The sequence below is a fragment of the Melopsittacus undulatus genome, chromosome 18 (assembly GCF_012275295.1).
Source record: "Melopsittacus undulatus isolate bMelUnd1 chromosome 18, bMelUnd1.mat.Z, whole genome shotgun sequence".
Lineage (NCBI taxonomy): Eukaryota > Metazoa > Chordata > Aves > Psittaciformes > Psittaculidae > Melopsittacus > Melopsittacus undulatus.
The window spans coordinates 4,685,850-4,704,144 of NC_047544.1; the positions used below are offsets into that span (position 1 = coordinate 4,685,850).

Genomic DNA, 18,295 nt, shown 5'->3' on the forward strand with positions numbered 1-18,295 from the left:
GGTGCTTTAGGGGGGGGTGACCCCCACCAGCTGATGGGTCCTGGTTCTCGCACTACCGGCTGCAGGCGAAGGATGTAAATGGCCCCAAGTTCTCCTTGGTAGGATGAAAGCAGTAGGGTGCTATTCCAGCAGCCTCGTGCTCTGCATCCAGCCCCTTGCATCTCACCCTGCCCCTTCCTGATGGACTGTCATGGGCTCTGCAACTGGGAGGGGAGAAGAGGAGCTCTGCCTTCATCCCAGGCAGCCGTAGGAGGGATGGCGGTGGAGGGATATGGCTCAGCTACAATGCAGTGACCCTGGGCTGCTGCAGGGGCAAAGTAGCACCATGGATTGGGGCCAGATCCTTAATACTTGGGCAAAACCGACTCCCATCCCCGGTGCCGGCCGCAAGCTCTGTGCCAGCCGTGCCACCTCCATCATCCCCCCCATCCCCAGGGCTGCAGCACTGGGCCCAGCCCAGTGTCTCTCCCATCCCGGTGTCTCCCATCGGCTCCGGGGCGGCCCTCGGAGCTGAACAAAAGGCGCTTTCATCGGCGGGGCAGGACCCAGAGCACCGGCACAGCTCACACCTCCCCTTGGCACGGCCACCGCTGCCCCCGGGGCTGGGTGGCACCGGCGGCACCGCGCCGGCTCCGGCGCCAGCAGCCGGCACTGCCTGCGGAGGCTGCGGCACAGCCACGTCCTGCCCCGGCCGCTGCACCCCAGTGTGCCCAGCGCCGCCGGAGCCCCCCACGGCCTCTGCCCGTGCCCTCGGCTGGGATCCCAGCGCAGCCGGAGCTCGCACCGGGAGCAGCTCGGGGACCCCCAGGCCAATGGAGCGCGGAGTCCAGCGCTCGAAGAGCGGCCCCAGGGCAGCGCGGGCGGCTTTCTGCCTCCTCCAGATCCCGGAGCCAGACCCCTTCAGCCTGTGGGTTTAGGTGCTCCTGCTTCGCCTCTCCGGGAGCCGCTGCTGCTGACGGAGGTCCCTGCGCGTCCTCGGGGTCCCTGATGGACCCTCCAGGTAGCCGCTGTGCTGGGGGATGCTCATGGAGCTGTTGGTGGTGAAGGGCAGGGGACAGCGTCACCCTGGTGAGCCCAATGGAGTGGGCATGGCAGGCGGTGGGGCAGGCTGGGGATCCGATGTGCTGGAGCATCCTCCCATGCGGGGTGGGATGGGAGAGTGCGGCTGGGCCCAGTGCTCTGCGGGGGGGTGGTCCAGGTGTTTCCAGGTGCTTCTGAGCAGGGACTTGGGTCGCAGCATGGGAATGGGGACCTTGAGGTTCCCTGGCAGGGGATGTGATGGGGATGGGAGGCTCTGGGGACACACGCTCCTGTCCCTGTCCCTGCCCGGCCATTGGGGTGGCTCTGTCCTACCCCAGCAGGGCTGTGGTTTTGGCTTGGAGCCGAGCGATTCCCACGTGTGTCCCCTGTGGCTTCTCCAACCGCGGGGACAATGGGGAAGGATGTGACCGTGTCCCCCCCCGAGGGCTGGCTCCGTGTCCCACGTCTGCGTGTGGGATTCCCGGGTGGCACAGCCGAGTTAATCCATGGGATCTCCGCAGGCATTTCTACCAGGAGGGGCCGCTGGGAGCTCCCCCCTTGCTCCAAACCCTCCTGGGAAGCACAACCCAGCCCTGCCCGCAGGCAAATACCTGCGCGGGGCAAGGCCTCCCCACGCTGGGTGCCAGCGGGCGCGGGGCCAGGCTGGGCACAGGAAGATGGAATGGGATGGGACGGGATGGGGTCGGGACCCTCACTCCAGCAACTGGATCACGGGAAACTGCGATTCCCTTGCTGTGGATGGAGCTTGCAGGGGTTCAAAGCAGCCCCCAGCACCAATCCCACTGTCCTTGTGCCTCAGTTACCACATATTGCAGCTGTGCATGGCATCATTTATCCATGTCTCTTTCCCTGTCCGTAGGGTCCATCCAGCCTGGGAGAACCACATGAGTGGCGGAGCAGCATGGCCAGCGACACGAGGATGGGGGAGACCCCCCCACGATGGAGGAGAGCCCGGGACATAGCACAGGATGGGATGGAGAGCAGCAGGATGCTCTTCCCAAGCCGCAGCGCTGCTGAGCTGGGACTCACAGGCTACCCGGAGCCCGGCAAGCTGAGCTATGGGACGGAGAAGGGGTGTCCCTGGAGGGGCCCCGAGGGATGCCTGGGACCATGTGGCCGGTTGGGCTGCCCCTGCCCTCCTGCCCCACCGTGCCTGCGGGATGCCCTGTGCCAGCCCGAGGATGGAGCCGAGCTCCCCACGCTGCCGCCCCCCAGCAATGGGCAGCCCTGCAAGGGGCACCCAGGACCGCGGTGGGCAGAGGCCGTGCTGGGCCCCCTGGCTCTCTACAGCCACCGGTACCCCCTGGCCCTGCCGGGGATGGGGAAGCCCCGGGCGGCTGCGGGGGACACGGATGGTGTCGCTCTGCACCATTGCCCCTTCGTCACCGAGAGCAAGCACAGCCCCTTCCTCCTGTCCTCGCTGCTGCCCCCCGCGGCCCCGGCTGAGCCCCCGCTTGGCATCGGCACGGGGGGATCCAGGGTGATGAGCGACGAGCGCTTCCCTGGCCTGGAATGGTGCTTGGGCTCCTACCCCCCCGCATGGGGACAGCCCCTCTACCTGGGGGTCCCTCCCAGGGACAAAGAGGCTCCGGAGCCCTTCGGTGGCTGCTCCAGCTCAGGGAATAAGGTAGGGAACGTCCCTGCTCCCAGGTAGTGATGGGTCAGGAGGAACTGGCCTCAAGCTGAACCAGGGCAGGTTCAGATGGAGCTGAGGATCAATTCCTGCCCCACAGGGTGCTCAGGCATTGGAAGAGCTGCCCAGGTCTTTTCCAGCCTGGTTGATCCCATGGTTCCCAGGGCTGGCCCCGGAGCAGGCTCTCGGGTGATGGCAGCTCCAGCCTCATCTGAACCAGGCTGGGAGTGGTGGGGTTGCGAAAGCCGATGCTGGCACCAGTGCCCAGGGTTGGGCTGCACCAGCATCCTCAGCCCTGGAGCAGGGCACAGCCCCCGGCTCCTCCTGCAGTGTGCCAGGGGGGTCCCAGGCCCCCGGGGTGGGGTGATGCAAACCCTGCACTGAGGGATGGCACAGAGGCAGTGGGATGTGGAGCTGCCAGCCCATGGGTGCGGCAGTGCCTCTGCGGCTCCCCATTCCTATCCCACACAGCAGGGGTGACTCCAGCACCCCATAGGCTCGGTTAACTGGGGCTGGGAAGCAGCTGCCCAGCTTGGGAGGGTGCTGTGGGGAAACTGAGGCAGGGCCATGGGATGCTCCCGGTCACCATCTCCCAGTGCTGCAGGTGATGGATCAGGGATGGGGCCCCACTCTGGGGTGACATAAACCCTCTGCTCCCCTCCAGGAGCTGTACCTGAAGAAAGAACCCAGCTTCCACCCCCCAGCCAAGGACCAGGCACCGCTGCAGCTGCTGGGCAAGGGGCAGGCAGGGCAGGATGGAGGCAGGGATGGGGACACAGTGGTACCTAGTGCCCCGTGGAGGGGCGGCCGCGCTCCCCATGCCCACACGCCTCCCCCCAGCACCAGCCACCCCCTTTTCCTCCTGCACCCCAGTGCTGTGGGGAACAGGGGTGGTCCCTGGGTGGGTACCCGGCCCCACGCCACCCATTTCCCCATGGATCCAGGGCCAGGCCGGCCCTCTGAACCCAAAGATCTGGTGTACCAAAGCCTCCAGCCTGGACCAGCGGAGTTCAACCCATCACCTCCACTCACGGATGGGCATCACCCACCGGTCCACACCAAGCCAGAGCATGCCCCAGCTTGTCTGTGCACCACACCAGGATGCGATGGGTGCCCGGGGATGGGCTGTGAGGTGCTCGGTCCCTTCGAGCCCCCCCTGGCCATGCCTCCCCCCAGCAACCACACCAAGCTGAAGAAGACGTGGCTGACGCGGCACTCGGAGCAGTCGCTGCCACACTCACAGTCACCCCATGGGGATGGTGGCTCCGAGACTCCCGCAGAGGGCAAGCGCTCAGCCAAGCGCCCGCACAGCACCACGGATGGAGCCCACGGTGCTGGTGATGGTGCTGGGGCAGCCAAAAGGGGCACTAAGGCCATGGAGCCTGTGGCTGTGGCATGTCGGGGTGATGGCACAGAGAGCGGAGGGGACCTGGAGAGGAGAATGGAGCTGGGAGAGGGAGGTAAGGCAGAGGGGTGTGCAGTGGGACTGGGGAGAGCGTGGTGGCAGCACCCCATCCATGGGGGGGAGCTTTGCATCCTGGTTCCCAGTGCCCACAGCACAGAGAGGGCTGGGAAACCTGCCGTGCCCAGGGCTTTCCTGATAGGGCTGGGAAGTCCTGGGATTGGGATATAGAAAGAAACGCCCCTTTGGGGCAGCGCAGCATCTTCCGTGCCCCCAGGGGGTCGGAGCCGGTGCCCCCGGGGGGTCGGAGCCCTCCTTGGGGAGGCGCTGCCGGCTCAGCCCTCCGCAGCTCCCCAGTCCTACTTTCCAGCCCTACTTTCTGCCCCAGTTCCCAGCCCCCCCCGGGCCGTTGGGTCCCATCAGTCCCGTGCCCCCCCCCGTGTGTCCCATGCGCCGTGTCCCCCGCAGGCCCGGGGGAGCCGCGGTGGCTGCAGAGCGAGCCCTGCACGGCGCTGCCCCGGAGCATCCCTCGCTGCTGCGCCTGCAGCGGCCGGCGGCAGGAGGAGGACGAGGAGCCCCAGAGCTCCTGCAGGCTGCTGCGCTTCCGCAGGTGAGCCCCGGAGCTGCCGGCCCCGCCGGGGTGCGCGGAGCATCCTCCCCAGTCACCCCTCTATGGAGCATCCCGAGTACAAGCACCGCACTTCGGAGCATCCTCCCCATCACACTTCAAGCCTTCCCCTCCTGTTCCCTCTCCCGCAGGTTTGCCCTCGGGGCCGACGGGCAGCTGAGCCCCGATGGCTTCTGCACCCTGGGGGAGGCCGAGGGGGAGCTGCTGGAAGCGGCCAGCCCGGAGCGAGGGGTCCGGAGCACCGGCAGCAGCCTCTGCCTGGCCAAGTACCTGCTGCGGGTGCTGGGGGACCCCTTCTGTGAGGCCGTCCGCAGGGACAGGGACGTGTGGGCAGGAGCCCCCGAGGGTAAGCGGGGGCCGGGGTCTGGGGTGACCCCGGGGCCCGGGGGGCTGAGGGCTGTGTTTCCCATAGGGGTAAGAGCTTGGAGGCGAGGGGCAGGAGCCCCCCAGCTCTGCGACTGCTGCCAGCGCGGCTTCTTCAACTCGCACTGGAGCTGCCCCAGATGTGGCTTCCAGCTGTGCCCCGAGTGCCACCGCAGCGGGCGGGGGGCTGATGGACACGGTATGGCCGCAGGAGGGGGGCTGCAAAGGGGGGTGTCAGCTCGGCGGGGATGAACACCCCGTTTCTGATGCAGAGGGTCCAGCGTGGCCGCCTGAGTGCATCCCTGGGCAAGCCCACCCCATCGCACCCCTCATCCCTACACAGTTCATCCCCACACGTGGTGAGTGCGCCCCCCACCCCAGGACCCCCCCTCAGCCCATTGCCCACCTCTGACCTCCCTGTGCCCCTGTCCCCAGTCCTGACCCGGCTCTGGAAGCTGCTGCACAAGGTCCGAGCCCAGTTTGGCATCGAGTCTCATTGCCCCTGTGGGGAAGGGGCTGTGGAGCAGAGCCCAGCAGAGCCCCCCCCGGCGAGCAGGCAGGTATGGGAGAGCTGTGGATATGGGGGGGAAAGGGGGTGCAAATGCACCCCTACAATAGGGTGCATGGGGGGTTCTGCATGGTGCCAGGGAGGGTATGGGGTTGATGCCTGCATGGACGGGGCTGTTTCAGGAGCTGATGGGAGCCGCGGTGCCGCCCCCCCCACCCAGCGATGGCCACACCGACACCTCCCGACCCACCAAGGAAGGTAGTGCCGGCTGTGCCCCCCCCGGGGGGGCTGCGGATGCTCCATCCCATCCCAACAGGAGCTGGTTGGGGTGAGCATTGGAGGGGATGTGGGCGGCCCTGACCCCTTTTACCCCCCTAAACCAGAGACCATGGAGGAGGGGACCAGGTCGCCAGGGCAGGGACCCCCCCGCGGGGCTGTGCCCCCTGGCACCCTCTGTGACCTCCTGGCCTCCACCGCTGTGAAGCTGTGCCTGGGGCAGGATGGGGTGCGGATGGCGTTTGCCCCTGTGTCACCTGCTTTACCCAGGGTGAGTCCTGGTGCCCCAACCCCTGCTGACCCCCAGCCCTCCACGGGGCGGTGGGGGGGTCAAAATGGACTGAGGGGGGACCCACTTGGGATGCTGCCCACCCCAGGACAACCACTTCACCAGCATCCTGGACAGCATCATCGCTCGCGTGGTGGAGAGGAAGATCCAGCAGCAGCAGGTGGGGGGCGAGATGAGTCCCCCAAGTGCTTCTGAGCCCCCCAGCCCACCCAGTCCCCCCATTTCCCACTGCATCCTGGCTCCCAGTGGGCTGCTCTGGCTGCAGGACCCCGGCCACGCTGCCAAATACGAGCTCTTCCAGGAGCACTGGCGGCAGGGCGAGGTGAGCCCCTGCTCCCTAGGGATGTATGGGGGCACCACGAAGCCCCCAGCCCCATCCTGGCCCTCCTGAGCCCCCCCCGCTGCCCCGGCAGCCTGTCCTGGTTTCAGGGCTGCAGAAGCAGCTGGAGGAGCAGCTGTGGGGACCTGAATCCTTCCGCTCCTGTGGGATGGAGCAGGTGCTGGAGGTGGTGAACCTGCGGGCACCGGACACCCGAATCCGGGTGAGCAGCCGGGAATTCTGGGATGGCTTCACCACCAGTGCAGGTAAGTGGGAGTGAGCCTCTGGGCCTCAAGCGCTGTTCCAGAGGTGGGGAGCCAGCCCACGCATCCCTCCCTCCCTGCGATGTGCCCAGCATCATGACTCCTGCATCCCTGTGTGATGCTGTGCTCCCTGCCTGCAGCTTCCCCAGAGCTGGACCAGGGCAGCAGGGATTTGCTGAAGCTGGAAAGTGGCTTTGGGGACATGGAGCCGTGTCGGTAGGTGATGTCGGAGGCTTCACCACCATGGGTGCCCCCTCCCCTTGCCACTTGGGTACCACCCCCTGCAGCAGCGGGGTACATCCCGGTGTGGGATGCAGGAGGCAGAGCTGCAGCAGTGTGGTGCCTCTCCCGGTGCTGGTACCCGGTACCCAGCACTGAGCAACATCCCTGTGTCACAGGGTCACCAACCTGAGTGCCAGTTTGCCACTGCCCGAATACTGTGGACCCAGCGGCCGCCTCAACCTGGGCACCTACCTGCAGGGACACTGTGCCCGGCGCTGGCTGCGCCCGCGCATCTGTGCAGCTTATGGTCAGTGTTGGGGCCTGGGGGTGAGTTGGGGTCCCCCCAACCTGTGCCAATGGTGGGTGATCACATTGCAGGTGTGATGCCCCAAGACCGGACCATTGGGACCAAAACCCTGACGGTGGAGGTGACTGACTCCATCAGCATCCTGGTGCACGCTGCGGCCGGGCAGCCGGCGGCTCAGCAGGGTAAGGTGGAAGCACTGGTGGGGTCCCCCATCCTGGTCCTACCCCTGAGCACCCCCTTTCCCGCAGCCATGCTCCTGCAAGCTGAGGATGTGGACGCTGCCCTGAAGGAGCGGCTCCGGGATGCCGGCAGCCGCCCCGGTGCCTTGTGGCACATCTTCCGTGCCGAGGACGCCGGCCGCATCCAGGCTTTCTTGCAGAAGGTGGGTGCCATCAGCCCCGGGCACAACCCTGCTGTCCCCGGCTCCTCTCACCCCATGTCCCCAACAGGTACGTGAGGACCAAGGGCAGGACGGGGCGGCCATGGAGGAGCAGCCTGGTCCCTACCTGGACCTCTCGCTGCGGACACGGCTGTGCCAGGAGTGTGGGGTGAGCGGCTGGACCCTCCTGCAGTGCCTGGGGGATGCAGTGCTGGTCCCTGCGGGGGCTCCACACCAGGTAGGCGGCTCTGACCCCCCCCAAATGGTGTCAATGGCTGGGGGAAGCTTTGCCCTGGGGAAACAGAGGCAGGGCTGAACCCTGGTTGCTGATTCCAATGTCCCCGGCAGGTTCAGACCCTCACCAGCACCATCAGTGTGGAGCAGAGGTTCCTCTCACCGGAGCACATCGCACAGCTCCGGGACCACAGCATGGACCCCACCGGGACCACGCGGCAGCTCCGTGCCCGGGTGGGTGGGTGATGGCGGGGGGCTGTGGAGGAGGGGTCCTGGGGTGGGGAAAGCGGTGCTGACCCCTTTGCACCCTTGCAGCTCGACAGCATGATCTTCTCTGCTGTGCGGGAGGCTGTGGGAGCGCTGCAGGGATGCAAGTGAGGATGAGGATGCTTGGACACGGCCGCGGTGCTGCAGGGAGATGGGGACGGGCACCTCTTGTCTGGGGCTTTGCCCCAGGAGGCTCAGGAGCAGGGAATAAAAGTGCAGCAAGCCGGGACCACCGGCACCACCAGCACCCGCCTCGGGGTCTCCTGTGCAGCATCCGTCCCTCCACCCCATCCACGGTGGCACCGGTGGGATGAGTTTGGCAGAGGCTCTGCGCTGGCAGCCTCACACAGAGCTGGGTCTCACAGCACAGAGGGTCCCTTGCCCTGCTGCAGGAGGGAAACCGGCCCAAAGGGAGGGCACGAGCAGCGCGTCCATTGTGCCCCCAGCACCGGGAGCAGTGGGGCCTCGCACTGGTGATGAGTTATCACAGGGCAGTGATTACCGTGCTATGGGCACAGTGGGAGGGGCACTGTGGGATGGGCACTGTGGGATGGGCACCTCTTAATGCGCCCAACGCGATGGGACCCGCGCCACGGACCCCACCCTGGCCACGCCCTTTGCCACGCCCCTTCCCGGCCCCTTTAAGACCAAACCCTTTCCCGCGGCTGCGCGAGAAGTGGCGCCACAACCAGCCAATCGGAAGCGAGCTGGCGCTGTGGCCTAACCAATGAGCGGCGAGCGTGCGGGCGGGGCCGGTGACGCGGTGAGTGTCACGGTGCATGCGCGGGAACAGGGAGAAGCCGGGAGGGGGGGGCTGCGGCTTGCGGGGGGCACCTTTTCCCCCCCATTACACCCCAAACCGGCTCCATTGCACCCCAGATCCCCCCAAACCCTTCCCTTCTGCGTCCTGCTCTCCAAATCCTTCCTCTATTGCACCCCGCAGCTCAGCTCCTTCGCTGTTGCACCCTGCAGCACCCCAAACACTGCCCCATTGCACCGCGCACCCCAAACCCTTCTCTTGCTGCACCCTGCAAACCCTGTCCCTGGCACGTCCCCCCTTTGAGCCCATCTCCCATCACCCCCCATCACCCTGCAGCCCACCTCGCCCCCCTGCAGCCCGCAGCCCTCCCTGCGCACCCCATCCTTCCCCTGCAGCCCCCTGCAGTCCAGCACGCCCTGGCCCCCGCAGCCCTGGCCCAGTCCCCCCATCTCCCCGCCGAGCATCCCCCAATCCGGCCGCCCATTGCCCCTCAGCATCCCGCAGTCCAGTCGCCCATTGCCCCTCAGCATCCCGCAGTCCAGTCGCCCATTGCCCCTCAGCATCCCGCAGTCCAGTCGCCCATTGCCCCTCAGCATCCCCCAGTCCAGCCAGCCCTTCACGTACTTCAGGTTCCCGGCCACGCCGCAGTCCAGCCAGCCCGTCCCGTACCGCAGCGCTCCTGCCATCCCCCGCTCCAGCCAGCTCTTCCCTTACAGTCCGCTCCAGCCCAGCCAGCCCTTCCCGTCCCGTGCCCCCCCATGCCTCCCGCAGTCCAGCAAACCCTTCCCGTACCGCAGCCCCCCCCGCCTGCTTCCCAGGGACACCGACCCCTTCCCGTACTATTTCCCCCCGTACGGCCCCTGCTGTGCCCCGCTGGGGGTCCCCCAGTCCAGCCGGCCCTTTCCCTACTGCCCCCATCCCCACATCGCCAAAGCCACTGAGCCCTTCCCCTGCTCCGTGGCCCCCGAGCCCAGCAGATCCTTCCCCTCTTACGCCCCCCTCCACATCCCCCAGTCCAGCAAGCCCTTCACTGGCAGCACCCCCCAACCGGGGGACCCCTTCCTGCATTACACGTCCCCGTGCCCCCCGCAGTCACCGGAGCCCCATCCTCACCATCCCCTCCAGCACCGGGGCTCCCCACCCCCTCGCTTGCACGTCTGGGGGGTCCCCTCCCCACCCCAGCACCCTGCTACCCCCTAAGGGGGGGTCCTGTGCTCCCCACCTCTCCAGCCGGCCCGTGGGACCCTGCGCCCATGGAGGAGGCTCCGGTGGCGGAGCTGGATGCGGTGCTGGATGGCGGCGGGTGGGAAGTGGGGAGCAGCTTCGAGGATCCCCCCCAGCCCACCAGCCCCATCCGCCTGGGGAAGAATGTCTGCTACGTGGTCCTGGCTGTGCTCTTCAATGAAGAGGTGAGCCCCCCCCTCCCCATGGGATCCCCATCCATGGGTGCTGGAGCCCACTGACCCCTCTCCATCCCCGCAGGACCGGGTGCTGCTGGTGCAGGAGGCCAAGCCTGAGTGCCATGGGAAGTGGTACCTGCCTGCGGGCAGGATGGAGCCTGGCGAGAGCATCGTGGCTGCCATGAGGAGGGAGGTGAAGGAGGAGTCGGGGCTGGAGTGTGAACCCCTCACCCTGCTGGCACTGGAGGAGCGGGGCCCGGCCTGGATCCGCTTTGTCTTCCTTGCACGTCCCACTGGTGCGTGACGGTGCCTTGGGGATGGGGGGGAAGGATGTGGCTCTTCTGCCAGCCCTGTGATGGGCATTGGCATCCCCAGCCAGCCCTGTGCCAGGTCACCGGTGTCCTCTGGCACCTTCATGCCAGGGCATCATCATCAGCCCCTGCCACCCCCGTGATGGGCACTGCCAGTGTTGTGCCAGGGCATCACTGTCCCTTGCCAGCACCACACCGGGACAGGCACACCCCGGAAAGCTCCGTGCTGGGGTCCCGGTGCCCCCATCACCCCCATGCCGGTGCCTGGCTCCCACCACCCCCTGTGCCCGGTGCTGGGGTCCCCCTCTCCCCCATCCCCACCCCGGACGTCCCCGTCTCTGCCCGCAGGGGGGGCCCTGAAGACCGAGGCCGAGGCCGATGCTGAGTCGCTTCAAGCCGCGTGGTGGGCGGGGGACCCGCGCGCGCTCCCTCTGCGCGCCCCCGACATCCTGCCCCTGCTGGAGCTCGCTGCGCGCTACCGCCGCTGCCCCGCGCACCCGCCCACGCTCCCGCGGGAGCTGCCGTGCCCGCGGCTCTGCCTCCGGCTCCTGCTCGCGTGCCCCGGGTCCGACGGGCACCTGTGGGTGCTGCTGCCGACGGCCGGACCCCCCCGCCTGCCCCTGCTGCCCTGCGGCGCGGCCCCGGCCGGCCTGCGCGTGCCCGTGCTGCGCCTGCTGCGGGGCTGCCTCGGGCCCGCGCCCCCCCCCGGCCCCATGGGGCTGCTGGGGCTGCAGCACCGCGCGGGGGGCGCGGGGGGGGCCGATGGTGTCTGCTTCAATGTGGTGCTGAGCATCGGGACCCGCAGCCCCGGTGCGGAGCCCCCCGAGCCCCCCGGCCCCGGCTTCCGCTGGTGGCACGTGGAGGAGCAGAGCCTCAAGGGCCGCATCCTGCAGCGGCTCCGCACCGCGGTGCCCGTGCGCAGCTGAGCCCCGGCAATGGGGTCCTGGTGTGGGGCAGGACGCGGTGCTGTGCCCTGGGCTTGGGGTGCTGAGCGCCACCCACAGCACAAATAAACCCGGCTGCTGCTGCTGCTTGCACACTGACTGGAGCTGGATGGGGATGGCGAGCGTGGAGTGGGGTTTTGGGGTGCTTGGGAAGGGGGACAGCACTGCATTGATCAAAGGGATGCGTGTGATGCTCACAGCTTTATTACAGCAGAGTCCCATCACCCAGGGGACCCTGAGCAGGGGTTGGGGTGCACCAACCCTGCCAGGCAGGAGCCACAAACACACAGCACCACACACCCCATGTCCCCATGGGGACACGATTGAGTTATTGCAGCCGAGGCATCGCCCTGAGCAGAGAACAGCACCGATCCCACACAGCACATCCCTGCCCCAGAGCATCCCGCTTGAGGCTGGGGGAGCAGGAACCCACCACCCAGGAGGGGGGCACCTGATGCTGGGATCAGCACCTCCGCGGTGGCCAAGGACTCGGAGCCTCCTCTTCCTGCTCCCCAGTGCCCTTCCCGCAGGGCCAGCACAGCCTGGCCAGAAAGGGGGTGCTTGATGGGGGTCCGGGGAGCTGCAGCTCAGGGGGGCCCCTCTGGCGGCCCCTTGACCAGGGCGATGGCAGCCAGCTCCTTGCAGAACTCCTCCAGCACCACCACCCCCTTGAAGAGCATCGTGTGGTCCATCCTGTGGGGGGATGAGCGATGGGGTGGATGTGGGGTAAAACACCCCCAAAACACCCCCAAGGGGCATTCCCCCCATGGTGCCCCCAGCACTCACTGCTCTCCCGGCCCCTGCCCCAGCAGCTGCTGCCGCACCAGCAGCAGCTTAGCCCTGAACTGGGGCACCCGCTGCAGCCGCTGCATCAGGTCCCCGATCACCTGCATGGAGGGGGGGAGAAGACTCAGGTCCCGTCTCGGGGGGGGGGTCCCCGTGTCCCACATCCCCCAGAGGTGTTACCCGGACGAGGACGGAGAAGAGCGAGCGGCAGCCGGGGGCCAGGCTGAGGTAGGGGTCCAGCAGGTACTCGTGCAGGTGGGGATGGGGGAAGGCAGCCAAGCGGGACAGCACCGAGGTCACCTGCAGGTTCAGGCTGTAGGGCTGGGGATGGGGGGGGGCTCAGCAGGGGCTGGTTGTCACCAACCCCCCCAGGGACCTGAGCCCATCCCCATCAATGGGACCATGGGATTCTGGAATGGTTTGGGTTGAAGGGACCTCAAAGCTCCTCCAGGGATGGGGCAGCCACAGCTGCTCTGGGCACCCTGTGCCTCAGCACCCTCACAGGGAAGAACTCCCTTACATCCAACCTGAGCTTCCCCTGCTCCAGTTTGAACCCATCACCCCTTGTCCTATTGCTACAGTCCCTGATGAAGACCACAACACTGGTGCTGTGGACACCACTGATGCTCTTGGTGACTTTACCCCCACTAAGGGGGTCCTGGACGCTGGGAAGGAAGGGGCTGCCCCATCCAACGTGGTTTCCATGGCAACAGCCAAAGCATCTTCTATTCAACCCCCAACCCCAGCCAAGATAACGGCTGCATCAGCCTGGAGAGCCATTTGGAGAACCCACCCAGGACCTGCAGAGCAGGCTGGGGACCCAGATCCACCCCCAGCATCCTGCTGGCACCCCTACCTGGTCCAGGATCCGCGCCATCCGGTCAAACAGCACCTTCAGGAAGTGACCTTCATAGAACACCACTTCGGGGTGGCAGGAGTCGAGGGGACGGGGGGCCCTGGGCCACCCCCATGGGGCTGCGCTGTCCCGGCACGCCTGGACCTGGTGGGGGGGTGATGCTGGGTGGGATCCAGAGTGGGGACCAGCACTTCCAGGCATGGGCCCCCCCGGCACTCACCATGACCAAGGCATCGTGCACGTAGGTGTCGTAGCCGCCTTCCTCCATGCACGAGGAGGTCTTTGCCTCCTCGGGAACCAGGCAGAGGAAGCTGGAAGTGATGGGAGAGGGATGGGGAGAGCGATGCACCCCCCCCCCGCTGGGAGACCCCCTGGGAATCCCTACCTGCTCACCACCTCGCTCACTTGCCCCTTCCCTGATGGGGCTGATCCTGATGGAAGCATTTTCACCATCCCAAAGCTGGAGTCTGGGAACCCATCGGTGAAGTAGGGATCCTCCTCCAGGTCCCTGCGGGGCCGGCACAGGGGTGTCCGCAGGGGGGGCAGAGGGGGGCTCACCCCTTACCCTGCCCCATGCCCCTTCACTCACAGCCCATCCTCCTCGTGCTCCAGCTCGGGGGGTCCGCGCTCCTCGGGCACAAGGGGGGTTCTCTGCAGGTAGCCCCTGGCCTGCAGGTTCCGCAGCACCAGGTTGTGTGTGATGTGCTCGTGGGGCTTCTGCAGGAGCTGCTCGAAGAGCCGCAGGCTGGCCAGGCTGATCTGGGGCAGGGGGGGGACATCAGCATCGCCCCACAGCACCGCCCCATAGCACCGCCCCACAGCACCACCCCACAGCACCGCCCCACAGCAGCACCCCACAGCACCACCCCACAGTACCACCCCTGCCCGCACCCCAGCAGGATGGGGCTCACCTCGTCGCAGAGGTGGTTGCAGCGGTCGATGAGGTGGGTGCGCAGGGGGTGGGGGGGGTCCTCTGGGGTCTCCGGGTGCTGGTCTGGCCCCAGCAGGAAGAGCACGAGGCGCCGGAGCAGCACCGGAGCTCGGACCTGGCGCACTGTGCCCACCAGCATGGCTGTGGCACTGAGCACTGCCAGCTCGGACCTGCGGGACCACAGGGATGCAGGGGGGGCTCTGGGGGGCACCGCAGAGGGGACCCCACGGTCCCAGCCCCACAGGGGGCACAGAACCACAGCCTGGGTTGTGCTGGATGGGACCCGGAGCTCATCCGGCTCCAGCTGCACACTCACATCTGCAGCAGCTGCGGCCGCAGGATGCCCTGGAAGAACCTCTCCTCCACAGCCTCAGCAATGGCCTCTGCCACAACCTACGGCGAGGGCAGGGGCTGAGCGTGGCACAGGCCTGGCACTGCCCCTGCTCTGAGCCCGCAGCCGGGTGCTCCTTACCGGGTGTGCGCCCAGCACCAGCTCATCCAGGTAATCCAGCCAGGTGAGGAAGGCTCCCAGGCTCTCCTTCCCTGGGAACGCACCATCCCCAGCACCCTGCGACCTGCACGGGGCACAGCACATGGGGCTGCAGCAGTGCCCTGAGGGTGCCACCCCCCCAGCGCCCACCTCACCTCCAGCTCATCCTCTCCATGGCGAGGACATCAGCAGGGTCAGTGCCCATGGGCACAGCGCGGTGCAGGTCACACAGGTGCTGGGTCAGCAGCGGGCACAGGGCACTGCTCCGCACCAGGCAGGCGGCAGCCGCGTCCTGCGCCAGCCCCACCAGCAGCAGCAGGTTCTCCCGAGCCTTCATCGCCACCCGGCTCTTCTGGAGGAGGAGGAGGAGGAGGAGGAGAGGCAGCATCGTGGGGCCACAGGCACCACAGCCTCTCCTTGCAGCCCTCTCTGTACCTTGCTCTTGCACAGCCCCACCAGGGATGTGATGAGGTTGTGGTCCCTCCGTGCTGGGGAGGGCTCGGCATGGGGGGAGCCCGTGGTGGAGCCGGAGGGATGCTCTGTACCCTCCTCCATGGCCGGCAGCTCCTGGGCTCTCATCCCATTCGGGATGCTCTTGCCCTGGAGAGGAAGAGCATCACAGCCACCGCCTTCATCCCCCTCACCCGGAGCTGTGCAGTGGGGATGGAGCTGCAAAGCATGTGGAGGAGCCCCATAAACCCCATAGATGACCCCATACACGGCCCCACACGCCCAGGGGCTGCTCACCTCCAGGATGTACATCAGCAGCGTGGGATCCTGCTTGATCTTCATGCAGAGGACGGCCACAAACTGCACCTCCTCCTTCTCCAGGCCGGAGCCCAGGAGGTCACCGCTGAGCTGGAGCAGCTTCTGCAGGGCACAGAGTGGGTGCTGGGTGCTCTCCCACCTGCCCCGTTACCATGGGCAGCATGGGGCAGGGATCTGGGCAGCCCCAGCACCACCACTGCCGGTGGCACCGCTGCTGTGCCCGGCGCTCACCGTCACCGGCCTGTGCACATTGAGGTAGTGCAGGAGCGGGTGCTGCACTTGGCTCAGCACCCGGCTGAAGAAGAGGAGGACCTGCTGCCTCATCCCGGGCGGGTACTGGGGGGAGACGGGGACAAGCATCAGCAAGGCCCCATTACCTGTCTGTGTACCCCAATTCCCCTGTCATCACCCCCACTTACCTGCAGGGTCACCAGCAGCCAGCACGGGGAGCTTGCACCAACACCCCCAGCACAGACCCTGCTTTTGCGCCCTCAAAATGATGTAAAGGGACCCATTCCCCCCTCCAGTCCTGCCCCTGACTCCCCTTAGCAATTGGGAACTGAACTCTCTACACTGAGCTATCCCAAGGGGATTATTTCCCTTTTCCCAGTGTTAAAACCCAGCATCCCAAAAACCCAAACCCTCCCAGCCATGGAAGGAGCAGCACATTCCTGAAGCGCAGGCGGCACCAGCAACTGCTATTGTATGAATAAAAAGCTATTTATATGGAGCCTACTTATTATTAGCAACAGAAGGAGATCAGAGTTGTTGTATTTGGACTAAATGACCTTCAGGGGTCCCTTCCAACCCAAACTGCTCTGTAAGGCTGTGATGTTTTGGGCAGTGTTTACTTGGAGAGGTGTCTGGAAGCAAGCAGGCTGCTGGTGTGAAAACACCCTTCTTGTGCAGGCAGGAATGGGATGGGGACCGAGGGCCATTTGGAGGAGCAGCAGGAAGGATTCCAATGGGGATCTTACACTGAGTAATCCCCTTGGAAAGCCAAGCATCCCAAGGTCACACTGCACAAACAACCCTTGCCCAGCTGGAAGAGCTGTGAAGCCAAAGGGCCAGAGCAGCACCATGGAAGCAGCTGGGGAGGGTTAGGGTCTGCTGTGCAGGGGGCTCAGCCCCCCAGAAATGGCTTTCCCAGTGCTGGTGCACCCACCTCCGCCTTGCCCAGTGTGCTGAGGGTCTCCAGCACCTTGTGCTGCAGCAGGTACTCGAGGCAGGGTCCGGCCTCTCCCGCTGGGAACTGCTTCTCCTCATAGACCAGGATGTCCAGCATCTGCCGGAGGCGCCAGGGGATGTCCGTCTGTCTGGCCGGGATGCTCTCGTCTGCGGGCACACGAACTGGGGGCTGTGGTGTCTGACCCCCAAGGCAACGGGAGCCACGCACGGGGGGGGGGGGCCCCAGATCCCAACCCGGGGGAGCATTCCCGAACTGTGCCGGTGCAGGGAGCGACGCTAGATGGCAATGTGCGGATGGGCTCCCGGCTTCCCCTTCCGCTCCCGGCCTACCGGAGCGGCCGGTCCCGCTGGGAGCTGCCCATTGCCAGCCCCGGAACTCCACCGGGATAGGAGGGGATGTGGGAGCTGAGCGGGGAGGACCGAGACCCTGCTGGGGAACGGGATGGAGCTCCCCAGGTCCTGCTGTCGGTGCCCCCAAAGCAGCGTGTTCCCAAAGGGATGTGTTCCCAGGAGCTCAGTACCCCTCATGCTGACCCCAATGGTGTGCAGGGGGGGACAGGGCCGCACAAGGCCAAGCACCAGGCTGGATAAGTCCTCCTGGGTGTCCCATGCCAAAGACCCCCCCGCCAGGTCAGGGGCACTATCAGGATCTGCACAGGGCCCTGCTACTGCACAGAGTGCCAACCAGGGCATGCGTCCCAATCCAACGGGTCCCGTTCCAGGGCACCAGGACCCCCTCCTGGGCACAGGGACCTTATTCCCAGGCTATGGAACCCTCTCTTAGGGCACGGGGACCCCCTTCCAGGGCACAAGGACCCCATTCCCAGGCCACACAGACCCCATCCCAGGGCACAGGGACCCTCTCCCCCCACCCCACTCACCCGTGGCCTCCAGGTAGTAGCCGGTGATGCCCTTCCAGTGCTCGGTGAAGGCTTCCAGCAGGTCCACGCTGGGCTCCCGCTGTGCGCAACCGGGGCCGGGGTCAGGGACGCTCAGAACCCCCCCTATGCCCGTTCCCGTTTCCTCTCCCGTTCCCGTTTCCTCTCCCGTTCCCGTGCCCGCTGCCGCTCACCGTCTCCACCGCCTGCTGCAGCAGTGCTCCCAGACGGCTCAGCATGGCTGTCCCCCGGTACCGGCCCCGGAACGGGCACCGGAACCGAGCCCGGCCCCGCCGCCCTCCACAGCGCCCTGCCGCGGTGGCTCCGGGGACGGCGGCCGGGACGGGACCTCCCCCGGCGGCTCCGGAGCCGGAGGGATGGGGATGGGGCGGGGAAAGGGGAAGAGGGGGTGGGGGGGGTGGGGGTGTTTGAGAGGTTCCACAGCGGGAACGGCCCCCCCAACACCGGGATGAGGGTGTCCCCTCGGAGCACCTCGCACTGGGGCCGTGACACCCCCACATGCACCCCGTGCCCAGCTCCCCTCTGCCCAGCACAGCCCGGAACAAGCCAACCTTTAGGACTGAGTGTTATTATCGCCATTTCAATCCTTAATCCCCCCGGATTCCCACAATGGACCTGGAGCCGTGACGAGCACAGCAATGGGGAGCAGCCCAGGGCCCAGCCTGGGTCCTGCCGGCTCCAGGAAGGTGCAGTTAAGTGCCCCAAGCACCCCCAATACTCTGTGTGTGTCCCCTGGATGCTTGGTCCGGGGTGTACCCGTGACACAGGTGTCTGGGGGTGCTGCTGATGCTCTGGACCCACGTTAGGGACAGAACCAGCAGCTCGTGAGGT

At 66.7% G+C, this 18,295-nt stretch overlaps 3 protein-coding genes across 7 annotated transcripts; 2 read left to right on the forward strand and 1 right to left on the reverse strand.

Moving 5' to 3' along the window:
• Positions 1-670: 670 nt before the first annotated feature.
• Positions 671-8,352, forward strand: HR (HR lysine demethylase and nuclear receptor corepressor). 2 transcript variants are annotated; one of them, XM_034070544.1, is made up of 19 exons: positions 671-1,000; positions 1,901-2,668; positions 3,339-4,134; positions 4,545-4,686; positions 4,836-5,050; positions 5,117-5,266; positions 5,340-5,426; positions 5,503-5,627; positions 5,758-5,833; positions 5,959-6,122; positions 6,229-6,462; positions 6,554-6,725; positions 6,863-6,938; positions 7,121-7,251; positions 7,323-7,433; positions 7,500-7,633; positions 7,701-7,868; positions 7,979-8,098; positions 8,180-8,352. In XM_034070544.1, the coding sequence occupies exons 2-19, from the start codon at positions 1,943-1,945 to the stop codon at positions 8,240-8,242; spliced, it is 3,690 nt and encodes a 1,229-aa protein (XP_033926435.1). In that variant the 5' UTR covers positions 671-1,000; positions 1,901-1,942; the 3' UTR covers positions 8,243-8,352. The 2 variants fall into 2 exon arrangements, with proteins under 2 accessions (XP_033926435.1, XP_033926434.1); XM_034070543.1 differs by having other exon boundaries at positions 4,836-5,266.
• A 523-nt stretch (positions 8,353-8,875) lies between these two features.
• Positions 8,876-11,639, forward strand: NUDT18 (nudix hydrolase 18). Of its 2 annotated transcripts, XM_034070546.1 has the most exons (4): positions 8,876-8,894; positions 10,122-10,300; positions 10,374-10,587; positions 10,951-11,639. In XM_034070546.1, the coding sequence occupies exons 2-4, from the start codon at positions 10,145-10,147 to the stop codon at positions 11,526-11,528; spliced, it is 948 nt and encodes a 315-aa protein (XP_033926437.1). In that variant the 5' UTR covers positions 8,876-8,894; positions 10,122-10,144; the 3' UTR covers positions 11,529-11,639. The 2 variants fall into 2 exon arrangements, with proteins under 2 accessions (XP_033926437.1, XP_033926436.1); XM_034070545.1 differs by lacking the exon at positions 8,876-8,894 and having other exon boundaries at positions 9,462-10,300.
• An 89-nt stretch (positions 11,640-11,728) lies between these two features.
• On the reverse strand, positions 11,729-17,767 carry FHIP2B (FHF complex subunit HOOK interacting protein 2B). Of its 3 annotated transcripts, none has more exons than XM_034070564.1 (17): positions 17,638-17,767; positions 17,447-17,525; positions 16,579-16,712; positions 15,609-15,713; positions 15,357-15,479; positions 15,045-15,209; positions 14,765-14,961; positions 14,592-14,694; positions 14,436-14,512; positions 14,100-14,289; positions 13,778-13,947; positions 13,574-13,696; positions 13,409-13,499; positions 13,189-13,332; positions 12,513-12,653; positions 12,333-12,433; positions 11,729-12,239 (listed from the first exon to the last, which is right to left on the reverse strand). In XM_034070564.1, exons 1-17 carry the CDS (start codon positions 17,680-17,682, stop codon positions 12,134-12,136), a joined length of 2,094 nt encoding a protein of 697 aa, XP_033926455.1. In that variant the 5' UTR covers positions 17,683-17,767; the 3' UTR covers positions 11,729-12,133. The 3 variants fall into 3 exon arrangements, with proteins under 3 accessions (XP_033926455.1, XP_033926454.1, XP_033926453.1); XM_034070563.1 differs by having other exon boundaries at positions 14,765-14,958; positions 16,543-16,712; XM_034070562.1 differs by having other exon boundaries at positions 16,543-16,712.
• Between the last annotated feature and the right edge of the window lie 528 nt (positions 17,768-18,295).

Excerpts from the sequence above, each read along its gene's own strand:
- HR (XM_034070543.1), top strand. The coding sequence starts at position 1,943 with ATGGCCAGCGACACGAGGATGGGGGAGACCCCCCCACGATGGAGGAGA. Across the intron at positions 5,628-5,757 it reads CCCCCCCGGCGAGCAGGCAG|GAGCTGATGGGAGCCGCGGT; the intron begins GTATGGGAGAGC and ends GGGCTGTTTCAG. Across the intron at positions 7,434-7,499 it reads GCAGCCGGCGGCTCAGCAGG|CCATGCTCCTGCAAGCTGAG; the intron begins GTAAGGTGGAAG and ends CCTTTCCCGCAG.
- NUDT18 (XM_034070546.1), top strand. The coding sequence starts at position 10,145 with ATGGAGGAGGCTCCGGTGGCGGAGCTGGATGCGGTGCTGGATGGCGGC. Across the intron at positions 10,301-10,373 it reads CTGTGCTCTTCAATGAAGAG|GACCGGGTGCTGCTGGTGCA; the intron begins GTGAGCCCCCCC and ends CCATCCCCGCAG. Across the intron at positions 10,588-10,950 it reads CTTCCTTGCACGTCCCACTG|GGGGGGCCCTGAAGACCGAG; the intron begins GTGCGTGACGGT and ends CTCTGCCCGCAG.
- FHIP2B (XM_034070562.1), bottom strand. The coding sequence starts at position 17,682 with ATGCTGAGCCGTCTGGGAGCACTGCTGCAGCAGGCGGTGGAGACG. Across the intron at positions 13,948-14,099 it reads GCAACCACCTCTGCGACGAG|ATCAGCCTGGCCAGCCTGCG; the intron begins GTGAGCCCCATC and ends CCCCTGCCCCAG. Across the intron at positions 12,654-13,188 it reads TGGCGCGGATCCTGGACCAG|CCCTACAGCCTGAACCTGCA; the intron begins GTAGGGGTGCCA and ends CCCCATCCCCAG.